The 11,935-nt window shown below is 42.2% G+C and overlaps 1 protein-coding gene across 3 annotated transcripts in view; it reads left to right on the top strand.

Annotated features, from left to right (window-relative positions):
* Positions 1–408: 408 nt before the first annotated feature.
* The window catches only part of vsig10l2 (V-set and immunoglobulin domain containing 10 like 2), a 63,864-nt gene continuing 52,337 nt past the window's right edge, over positions 409–11,935 (top strand). For 2 of the 3 annotated variants that reach the window (XM_087976610.1, XM_087976611.1), the window contains exons 1-2: positions 409–590; positions 4,854–5,207. In XM_087976610.1, coding sequence (XP_087832736.1) covers positions 518–590; positions 4,854–5,207 — 427 coding nt within the window. In that variant the 5' untranslated portion in view covers positions 409–517. The remainder of the gene's footprint in view (positions 591–4,853; positions 5,208–11,935) is intronic. The other variant, XM_087976612.1, reaches the window with a different exon arrangement.

Here is an 11,935-nt window from a genome sequence, read left to right as displayed (position 1 = left end):
ATTATTTTCAACCTTTATGGAAGCAGGTAGAACAGGTGAGGAAGGGTAGAAGCAAGAGAAAAGGGTTTCGCTGAGAGCCCTTTGATAACCACATTCTAACATATGCAAAATTCCTTGTTGCAAAGGTTGACTCTTCCCATGTTGGTTAAATGCCCCAGGTAAGATACTGATTTCCTCTCTGTGTGAATTGATTGAAGTAATCAGACAAATGATTGGAACTGAGGGGAGAAGTCTATACCTGCATAATAAATAGACCATGCAGTGCATTGTAAACAGAAACTGAAGAGGTAATAAATAATTCAGAATCAACCTGAGAACTTTTCAGGTGCCTCCCGCCCTGTGAGTTATACTTGTGTGAGTCAGTCCAGGTAGTTCAGTGATTACACCAGATCCCTGGACAAAATGCATCAAGGCTGTAAACACACAGAGAAGGAGTGAGGGCTGCTGATTCTGATGACGCGTTAATTGAAAAGGGGGTGTTCACATCCTGTGGACTTTACAGCAGCATGATCCTGCAATGGGGGATGGACTGACTTGGAATTTTCAAACCCTGTTTAAGATTCTCTGGATCCTCACTCCTCTGGCCATTGGTAAGATCTATGGGTATGCCCTGTCTGTTCTGCAAACTCATGGGGAAGTACTTTTAAAGTTACAGACTTATAGAACAAAATATAATTTTAAAGCTAATATTTCTAATTGAGTGGTTTCATTGCAAATGATGAAGTGTGTAAATGTATCTGAGCTGCTGCAGGTGAATGTTCTGCAACGTTGTTTGTGTTTGAAAATTTTTAGACATATGATAATTTGGTTAAAGGATGTTTTGAAGTATGGGAAAGTAGTGTGGCGCATTAGGTAAAAGTTTCCCTTTTGCCAACTTTCACTTGAATTGGAGTCTAGCTCAGTGTTGAGTCAGTTCTGTGTTGGCCATAAGAATCGTGGGATAAAGAGATTGAAGTAACAGGCTTCAAGGGGAACTGGTAATGAATGAACATTCTGCTTCCTTAGGAACCACTCTGGGCTGTGACATTTTTCAACTTTGAACATTGCTAAAGATTTAAGTTCCTCCTCTAATTTTATCCCTTCCTATTTCTCTCCTCCTTTCCTGTGACATTGTCAGAATCCTATTCCTTAGTGAAGACAGATACAAAATACTCTTTTAATGTTTCAATGATACCTCTTCCACCAAAGCCAGAACTTGGTGGTTTTATCCATTTGATTCCAATCTGTCAAATCTCTTTTTAATTCACTGAAGTTACCCAGTCTCCCATTGATTCTTATAAGATTTGAATTTCCTTTGTTTCTCATAACTATTCAAAACCTAATTATATGTTATGATCACTATTTCCTAAATGCTCCCTCTTTGAAACATGCTAAATAGCCCCATTTCCTTCCTCAGATCCAAATCTGGCACGATTTCATCTCTTATTTTACAAGAAGCACATAGACCTAGAAGGTTTTCTTGGAGACATATTCAAGAGGGAAAAAATTCTTCATTCCTGAAGAAGGGCTCATACCCGAAACGTCGATTCTCCTGCTCCTTGGATGCTGCCTGACCTGCTGCGCTTTTCCAGCAACACATTTTCAGCTCAGACATATTCAAGAGCCAAGGAAACTCCCTACTGTTTTCCTTCTGCACTATTGTTTTCCCGGTCTATCTCGGAATAATTAAAGTCACCCATTTTTATTCTTCTGTTTTTTATGCAATTTTCTAGAAAATCTTTTTCACTGTACCCTTTCTGTGATTTGTTGGTCTGTTGCGTCCAATCTGCGTGTGACTCTGGGAATAATTCAGGACTCGATATGAGATTCTGCCCATAACCTCATCCATGTCTTCTGAAATTCTGACTCAGCCCTTTACTGCCAATGTCATCAGGGATGGGTAACAAATGCTGACTCGGCCAGTGGTGCTGACATCCCAAACACGAATATAGAAAACAAAACTGCAGTTCTACACATGGCCCTGGTGGTGCTTTCCAAACCAAAAGCCCTTGAGATGCTGTTCCCAGAGTAGAAACTGGGTTTCAGTGTGTCACAATTCTGGAAGAGTCATGAACTGCCTGCCTCTTCTTAACCCGCTGTGGGTGATCACCCCTTCAAACATTCACTGCAAGAAATTCTCGGCCTCCCGAAGATCTCGCAATGATTCAGGCTTGAAAACTCTGAGTTCAGTTTCAGGGAGGTAGAGACACCTCCTACCTGTGTGATTATCAAGGACAAATAAAACAGACTGGTGCACCCAGAACTGCAAATAGCACCTTTCAGCGATCCCATTAATGCTTATCAGTATATCAACTTAATGCTTTATCCATACACTTATTTTAGTGTCACCTTAATAATTGTGTTATTTATTTATTATTTATATACACCACGTTGTTGTTTATTGCAGTTCAACTTGTTTTAATGTTGCTATCTGCAACATGGTTAATTTTAGTTTTATCCACTCAGAATTAGTTATTCTAACGATTTATTTATAAATGAACAGGTGACTGGTTGCAAATTGCAGCTGAGGTGAAAGTCACAGCCCTTGACGTCAAGGCCACATTTGGCCAAGCGTGGCATCAAGGAGTCCTCATAAAACTGGAAACAATGTGTATTTGCGGGCAAATTCTCCATTTGTTGGAGACATACTGGACACATGATTATGGTTCTTGGAGGTCAGTCATCTCAACTCCAGGACATGTCTGCAGGAGTTCCTCAGGGTAGTGTCCCAGGCCCAACCATCTTCAGCTGCTTCATCGATGACCTTCCCTCCATCAGAATTGAGGATGCTCGCTGATGATTGCACAATGTTCAGCACCATTTGCGACTCTTCAGATACTGAAGCAGTCCATGTTCAAATGGAACAAGTTCTGGACAATATTCAGGCTTGAGCTGACAATTGGCAAGTAACATTTGCGCCATAGAGATGTCTCCAATAAGACACAATCTAACTGCTACCCTTGACATTCAATGGTATTACCATCACCGAATTCCCTACTATCAACCTCCTTGTGGTTACCATTCATCAGAAACTCAGCTGGACTCGCCACATGAACACAGTGGCTATCAAGAGCAAAGGCTAAGACTAGGGCGATGTGGTGGCTCAGTGGTTAGCACTGCTACTTCACTGCGCCAGGGACCTGGGTTTGATTCCAGCCTCAGGCAACTGTCTGTGTGGAATTTATATATTCTCCCCGTGTCTGCATGGGTTTCCTCCAGGTGCTCCGGTTTCCTCCCACAGTCCAAAGATGTGCAGCTTAGGTGAATTGGCCATGCTAAATTGCCGATAGTGTTCAGGGATATGTAGATTAGGTGCATTAGTCAGCGTTTAATGTAGAGTAATCGGGTCGGGGAATGGGTCTGGGAGGGTTACTCTTTAGAGGGTCAGTGTGGATTGTTGGGCCAAATGGCCTGTTTCCACACTGTAGTGATTCTATGATTCTATGAATACTGCAGAGAGTAACTCACCTCCTGACTCCCCAGAGCCTGTCCACCATCTTCAAGATACGAGTCAAGAGTGTGATGGAATACTCCCCACTCCCATTGATGAGTGCAGCTCCAACAACACTCAAGAAGCTTGATACTATCTGAAACAAAGCAACCCACTTGATTGGCACCACATCCACAAGTGTCCATTCCCTCCATCACCAACACTCAGTAGCATCAGTGTGTACTATCCACAAGATGCACTGAAGAAAGTTCACCAAAGACTCTTAGACACCCATGACTACTTCCATCTAGAAGGCCAAGGGCAGCAGATACATCAAAATATCACCACCTGTAAGATCCCCCTCCAAGCCACTCACCATCCTAACTTAGAAGTATATCAACATTCCATCATCGTCGCTGAGTCAAAATCCTGGAATTCCTTCCCCAGTGGTATTGTGGGTCAACAGCGGTTCAAGAAAGCAGCTCACCACCAGTTTCTGAAGGGCAAATGGAGAATAAATAAATGTTGGTGGCTGCTCTCACCCATGTTTTACAAATGAATAAAAAGAAGTTGCACCATCTTAATCACGCCTGTATTGAATTCCTGCTCTCACTGAATTCTCATTCTGTTTAGCAAGTTGCTCAGCTCTTTGTGTAGCTCACAAATGGATGGGTCTGTGAGGGGAGAAGGAATCATGAATTTTTAATGTCCATCACACAGGACCTTTGTTCTCCATCTGAGGTTTGGGGTAATGGAATAAAGGCACAATTGGAGTTTAGCAGCTGATCGAGTTCTAACTCTGAATGCTCATGGGTTAATATAAAACTGTTTCTGTCCCAAGAACTGCACATTTCCATTGTTTAGGATTACTCGGTTCCTGTTACATCCTCAAATTTTTCCAAATCTGCTGAACAGTCATGCACCTGAAATGTTGGCTTGGATTTATACCTCTCTAGATGTGAATGGGATGGTTCCAGGAGGCAAAATAATCAGGTGGTTTGGCATTAGAGAGCTACATGCCCACTTGCTGACACTTCACCAACTATGTGGTGGGGACAGATCTGGGGGTAACATTCCTGACCCATCACCAATGAAGGCCCTCAAGCAGAAGGTTAATGACCAGTTAAGAGCTTTCATTGACCATTAGCCTACTGTCCTGCTTTCTGAGTGGATAGCTGCTCTCCTGACTGGGAAAGCCTGGTGGAATGCTTGTGGGTTGTTTATGGTGGGGGTGAGGGGTGGTCTAGTTTGCCCCAATCCAAGAATAATTGGGGGCAGAGATGGGAGCTCTCTCACTCTTGAGGATGTACTTCCAGATTTGCAGTGGAAGTAAGGAAACCCTGGCAGCTCATTCTACTTCTCTCGCCAATGAAGCTGTCTAGCTTGCTGAATACTTCCAAAAGAAAATTCTCCGATTGTATCTGTGAGTCTCTTTCTCACTCAGGTTTGGTCATCCTGGATCCTGAGGAGGTCACATACATCGAGAGCCAAGTGAAAGGGGTCATAGGTCGGTCTGTGGTACTGGAATGTGGCCAGTCTGTGCCCACCATTTACATCTGGGGCTTTACCCGGCCTGGCTTCAGTGACATTCGGGCAGTCCTGTACAATTATGGGATGGGTGCAAAGCTGCAGAAAATGGCTTCCATGTTTGGAGATGTGAAAGTCCTCTCTGACGGTGCGGCCCTAGTGATAGACAACCTACAGCTCGCAGCTGAGGGACGATTCACGTGTCAAAGTTTGTACGATACCAACGATGGGGCAAAACTCGTTTACATCTTTGTGGATTTACACGTCCTGGGTGAGTTATATCTCAATCTCAAGAGGGGCCTGCAGGAGCCTATGGTAAAAGAGGAAATTGCTAACCTAGTGAACCCTTATTGACCATCTACACTATTTACAGAGACATTTAGTTGCATCCATTCGAATGATGTTCCTGTGGGTTCCATTTCCATCTGATCTGACATTACTGCTTTGTACTCTTGCAATGAGTATCACAACTATTAATCCTTTATACTATCAGTTATTCATTTAACTCAAGAAACATCACTGTATCTACATGATGGGCCAAATGGATTCCTTCTTTGCCATAGAGATTCTGTGAAGTGCACAATTTTAATTCTTCCACAGGCAGTTTGGAAAATGCAGCCACCTCCCTCCCCAGCACTGCCTTGTGCTGTCACCACAGTTGTATTTCACCCCCATGGACCCAGCAGTTTGGAGCCATCCCTTGACTGGCTGCTCCTGAACTGAAACAGAGTGAGCAGTCTTTCTGTGATTTTGCATGAACTATTTTACAGAAAGAAAACTCAATCTGAGTAAGCCCACCGCACCATCCAGGGTCTCCCTCGCTCAGTTGCATCATGAGACAGGCAGATATTGGTGAACGGATCACCCCAGCTCATGGTATGTCATAGGCTGGTTTAATCAGGACTGGGATGGAATGTACACGTTCATCTGATGCTAAGTGTGGTCTGTGTTGCCATGAAACTTGTTGATTTGGGTTCTATTCTTAAATTAGAGAAAGGGCTATCATTCTTTCTACTGGTAGTTTGTGGCTGATAATAGTTGTCCCCTTTACCTACAAGTGACTGCTGCCCGACTCTGACAGGTTTATGTAATCGCTTCTATTTACACATTGTACATAATCCTATTCTCTGTGAGTACATCTCCCGGCAATACAGACCATTCCATCCTTTTTTCTCATGCGCTCACCCATGATCGCTGACATCGCTCTTACATTATGATAAACATCACCATCTCGTTATCATATCCAACCTCTTCATAGTATAGTTTGGAGATGCCCCTTCATTTTTGCAAATATGTATATCCTAAAGCCAAATAGTGTTTAATTGCTGAGGATTTAATAGGTGAGTAGATTCATTAGGAGCCTGTAGATATTCTGGCTGTAGTGTTTTGTGTTCTGGGTGGGTTTTGAACTTTTGTCCACTATTGATTCCCTATACACTTCTACAAATGACACAAACAACTGAGATCATGAAGGTCACGTCCGTGATGTGTTCATAAATTACTAGCAATGCAGCCACAGGGTGACTCATTGTAAGTCAAAAGATCTGATTGACAGGAACATCATGCGATAATGGGCCCCAAATTCATCAGTGCTGGAATAGGAAGAGCATGCATATTGTCCATGGTTTAACTGTGGACGAGTACACCAGTCAACATTAAGGTGTTTCAAAAAAACTTGCATGCAGGCTTGTTCCAAGCTGTCCTTGGTAATGCTAGAGGTGTCCATGATCCCTACATGGGGAGAGAGAGAGATAAAGTGATCCAAATCAGAATGGGGAACACACCATGTCACACCATTGATCGAAGATTTGGAATTGGAGTGACTGCAATAAAGGTGGGAGATAAGTAGACTGACCAGGTTCTGTCAAATATGGAATCGACGAGTGGAAATTCACAGAAACTTGTTCCTTGTGCTCTCAGCAATGACAAAACATAAGGGAGTCATCCACACAAATGATAATGAACTGTCTTGGAAACAAATAGTCTTTAAAGTCATTTGAAAAATCATACAGTGGAACAGACTGGAAAAGGAAATAGACACAATCCAATCACTTCAAAAGCCATCATTAGATTATCTCCATTTATATTTTGTTTTAGTGATAAGGATTGCCAGCTAGCAGGTTTAAAGACCACGAACTGTGTAAATGCTGGAGGAATATGTAAGACAATGTATTGTTGAGTAAGTTAATGTTTTAGGAGTTAATGTTCATCTTACCTTAGCTTCACCCATTTTACTGTCAAAACACTGAGTGTATTCAAGAGGTGGCTAGAAAAAGCACTTGGGGCAAATGGGATCAAAGGTTATGGGGAGCAAGCAGGATTAGGCTGTTGAGTTGGACAATCAGCCATGATTGTGATGAATGGTGGAGAAGCTCGAAGGACCGAATGGCCTCCTCCTGGTCCTATCTTCTATGTTTCTATGTCTCACACAATCTATGGGGTGGACACCAGGAGTTTTACTCTATCTTTTAGAGGGAGCAGGTGTATATATACAAAGTCCCTACGGTCCCAGTAATTATGCCTGACCAAATGTAGTTGTACTTATTGCTGTCATACAATAAATTTTCTTGTGACCTAAGGACAGAACCTCTTCTTTAGATAATCTATGGTGGTGTATTGTCCATCATGAGTCACTCAGTACCCAAAAGACAAAGCAAAGGCAAAGGGAGAATCGGTGCAGCATCCCTTAGCCAGCATCACGTATTGGTCAAGGGGTCAAATACCACCAAGTGGCACTAGTGATCATGTTTTTGTTATTCCTTATCTCTCACATGATGTGGGCATCATTGGCATGGTTGATATTTGTTGTCCACTCTTAATAGCTTGCTGTACCATTTCAGAGGGTGATTAAGAGTGTGCCTGGAGTTACATGTGGACTGGAAAAGGTAACAGGTGGCAGATTTCCCTCCTTAAAGGACATTAGTGAACCAAACATTTTTTTATGATATCAACAATGATCGTTTTATTGCCACCATTACTGAGATTTAAATTCCAGATATATTGGTTAAACTTAAACTTAGCCAGCTGCAGTGATGGGATTTGAACCCATGTCTCACAGAATCATGAAGTTGGGCCTACGAATTCTAGCCTGTTGATATTACTCGTACATTGGCTTCTGGGAAAATAACCAACTTGTTCAGTAGTGTGGGTCTGATCTCTACCATGAAGACAGGAATTCAGGGAAAAAAGACAAAGGAAGCGAGTGAGTTTATCACTTGAAGAGCATTTCCACTTTAAGAAGACACAGACAGTGAGTCAACTGCTGAAGGATGATTACCAATGGAAAGGAAGAGAAAACGGCCACCAGGGAAGGAGTCAATAGGCAAGCTCAACAATCTAAAGACAAGATCTCATCCAGAAGCTGGTAAGAAGCACTGGGGCAAGGACATGGGCTTAGACAAGAGAGAAAAGCCCACCACACCTAAATGATACAGAGGCCTGAGTGAAGGAACATCTGTGAGGAACAACTGAAGGCTTCAAGGGGTAAGGTTAGAGATCCTGAAGGGACAAGTGAATAAAAATGGAGCAAAGACCAGAAAACATATGCATGAGAGTGTATAACAGAGTATAACAGTGTTATCATTTCTTATAGTAACATTAGGCTTCACAAAACTCAGTTACAAGGCTCTGTGAAATGTCCAGAAATGAAGTGTATGTCAGGGTTATTGAGTTAGGAAGATCTCAGAATTTATATAAGTTAAAAATAAGCAACTTGGAAGATATATAGTGAAAAGACTAGCAGTAGAATAATACTTATGAAAAGTTAAAGATTTAAAAGTTTAGCTAGGCCACATTCGGAATTTTGAATACAGTTCTGGTCACCAGACTACCAAAAAGATGTAAATGCTTTGGAGAGGGTACAGAGAAGATTTACCAGGATGTTGCCTGTTTTGGTGGGTTGTAGTTATGAGGAGAGGTTGGATAAACTGGAATGTTTTCAGTGAAAAGACAGAGGATGAGAGGAGACCAGATGGAGGTATACAAAATTATGTGAGCCACAGAGAGGGTGAATAGTCAGAGGCATTTTCCCAGGGTGGAAAGGTCAGCTACAAGAGGGCACATGTTCAAGGTGAAAAGGGGAAAGTTTACAGGAGAAGTGTGGGGAAAAAATTTTTACGTCGAGGTTGGTGGGTGCCTGGAACACTCTGCAGCGGAATTGGTTGAAGCCGGCACATTAGCAACATTTAAGGTGTATTTTGATAGAATGGGAGGCAAACAGAGAGGTAGATGCTGCACATTGGCAGTGAATTGTGAGTGTAATTAAGGATTAGGATGGTGTAGGCTTGGCAGGCTGAAGGGCCTGTTCCTGTGCTGTATTGTTCTTTGTTCTTTATAAAGGACTAGGACTCAATAACGAAGTTGTGATTTTGACAGGAGGATTTATAAAGCTCATAGCCTGAAAGCAGTATTTAAAACTTGCGTCAAAGAAGATGCTAAGTATTTTAGATTGTAAAAGATGGGAAAATACCCATTTTATCAGGAAGTACCAGGAAACCACCACCTTGGCCACAGAAGGTGAAGAAAGCCCTCATGGAGAGGGTAGCCACCATTTTGATGATTATAAAAGGTGAAAGATTTACTAGTATATTCATGGACTCAGTTGCAGGTGATGTTGTGAATAGATATGTTTCAAGATACCCTAAAAGATTTTGGTAATTATTTCACTTTAAGAACAAATAAATTTGGTAATTATTTCTATTTAAGTATAAATCAATTTCTTGAAGGAGAAAGATTTAGAAGAGTTCAACTTCATTAATGACTTCCACAGATAGATTCATAGAATCATAGAGATGTACAGCACGGAAACAGACCCTTCGGTCCAAGCCGTCCATGCCGACCAGATATCCCAACACAATCTAGTCCCACCTGCCAGCACCTGGCCCATATCCCTCCAAACCCTTCCTATTCATATACCCATCCAAATGTCTCTTAAATGTTGCAATTGTACCAGCCTCCACCACTTCCTCTGGCAGCTCATCCCATGCACGTACCACCCTCTGGGTGAAAACGTTGTCCCTTAGGTCTCTTTTATATCTTTCCCCACTCACCCTAAACCTATGCCCTCTAGTTCTGGACTCCCCGACCGTAGGGAAAAGACTTTGTCTATTTATCCTATCCATGCCCCTCATAATTTTGTAAACCTCTATAAGGTCACCCCTCAGCCTCCAATGCTCCAAGGAAAACAGCCCGAGCCTGTTCAGCCTCTCCCTATAGCTCAAATCCTCCAAGCCTGGCAACATCCTTGCTTATCTTTTCTGAATTGTTTCAAGTTTCACAACATCTTTCTGATAGGAAGGAGACCAGAACTGCACGCAATATTCCAACAGTGGCCTAACCAATGTCCTGTACAGTCGCAACATGACCTCCCAACTCCTGTACTCAATACTCTGACCAATAAAGGAAAGCATATCAAACACCTTGCAGCTTTGACATGACAATCCATGAGAGACAGAACTGTTTTCAGAATTGATGGTGAAACATTGTCAGATTTCTTCTAGTCCAAGGAAGATTTAACTTTGTAGAAAGCTATCCAGTTCATGTTTGAAGCAGAAGCCATATGGACTCAAAGACAGATCCTGAGTGGAAAATATCAATACAACCCAAAAGGACAGAAGAATCAACTCATTTTATAAGATATGGACACCACAGAGGCACGTGACAAGTCATCACAGAATAAGTCAAACACCCAATGCTAAAATCCAGTGACAACACTGTGGGTCAATAATAGCTTATAAGCACAGGCAATATCCGGTCATCACTAAGTAATACTATATCTGTAAACTGCAGTTCACTTCCAGTTCATATATTAATGAAAGACACAGGTTCAGAACAGTCGAAGGACTAATGGTGACACATAAAGAGGTCTACACAGTAGAACACCCACCTCCATTTGGAAAGATATTTGTAATATCTGAGATACCTCCTTTGGAGAAGACACCTGAGTAATTTCTGGAGGAACTCTCTATTCCAGGCCAGCCTGCAGAGAAAGACTTTTGTCTATGCCAATGGCCATGCTGTTAATTTTGTGTTTGATAAGAAGCAAGTGATAATGTCCAATTAGACCAGTTACCATGGCTGAAGAAGCAGACTACAGAGATGAGACTACATGGTGCATGTGGAATGATTGTCAGGAATGTTGTTATACTATGATGCAACAAATATAACAGAACTGAAAACTTGTGACTTATTCACAATCAACAACGTAAATGTCACCCTGGCATATGCGCCAACCTCAAACTGATCAGAAGGATGGGCAGATCACAAACCATCGGGAAAACTACTGGTCCAGAAACAAACCACTATTGACCAACCTGTCAAGAGGCAATGAGATTTCATTGGGCTTCTCCGGCTCATGGGTTAGGTCCTAATGTATCATACTGTGGAATCATGGGATGGTTCCAGCACACATGAAGACCATTCAGCCAGTTGTATCAATGCTGGCCCTCTGTAAGAACAATCCACTCCCTTTTTTCTCTTCAGTTGCATATTCAATGTTGCTTTGAAAATCGCAGTTGAATCCACTTCACCACATTCCCAGGCAGTATATTCCAGATCCTAACTATGTGCTGCACTGTCAATCACTTTCATCTGTGTTTTCTAGTTTTTGCTCCTATCACCAATGAGAATGATTTTTCTCTATGTAGTGAGCCCAGATCTGTTTTGCGTTTGACCACTTCTAGTCAACTGCCTCCCCCATCCTTTCATAAAACTTCCTTACAGCTTCCTTGCAGTTTACCTGCAGTGCCGAGACGTTCAAAATGCTTGTTCTCAAACCTGTGGTCCTCACAGCACTCTAGCCAACACAATCAGGTGTCTGGCCAACAGCACACAATAGCACAGTGTTGCAGTCAGTTTTTAACTTTACTTTTGTACTGTCCTAGAAAGTAAAGTAGAAATGTTTGCAAGTGGTGGCTTCCTTCTGCTGAGTGGATGAGACCCTTTATTATCGCTTCTTGTTAAATCTCGACCTGTTTGAGGTTTTCCTAGTAAGTTACAGGC

This window comes from Chiloscyllium plagiosum, unplaced genomic scaffold (genome assembly GCF_037043375.1).
Source record: "Chiloscyllium plagiosum isolate Xiang-an unplaced genomic scaffold, Cpla_swu_hap1 HiC_scaffold_29, whole genome shotgun sequence".
NCBI classification, from domain to species: Eukaryota; Metazoa; Chordata; class Chondrichthyes; order Orectolobiformes; family Hemiscylliidae; genus Chiloscyllium; species Chiloscyllium plagiosum.
The sequence above is the reverse complement of the archived record's forward strand: the minus strand, read 5'-3'. Positions and strand labels throughout refer to the sequence as shown.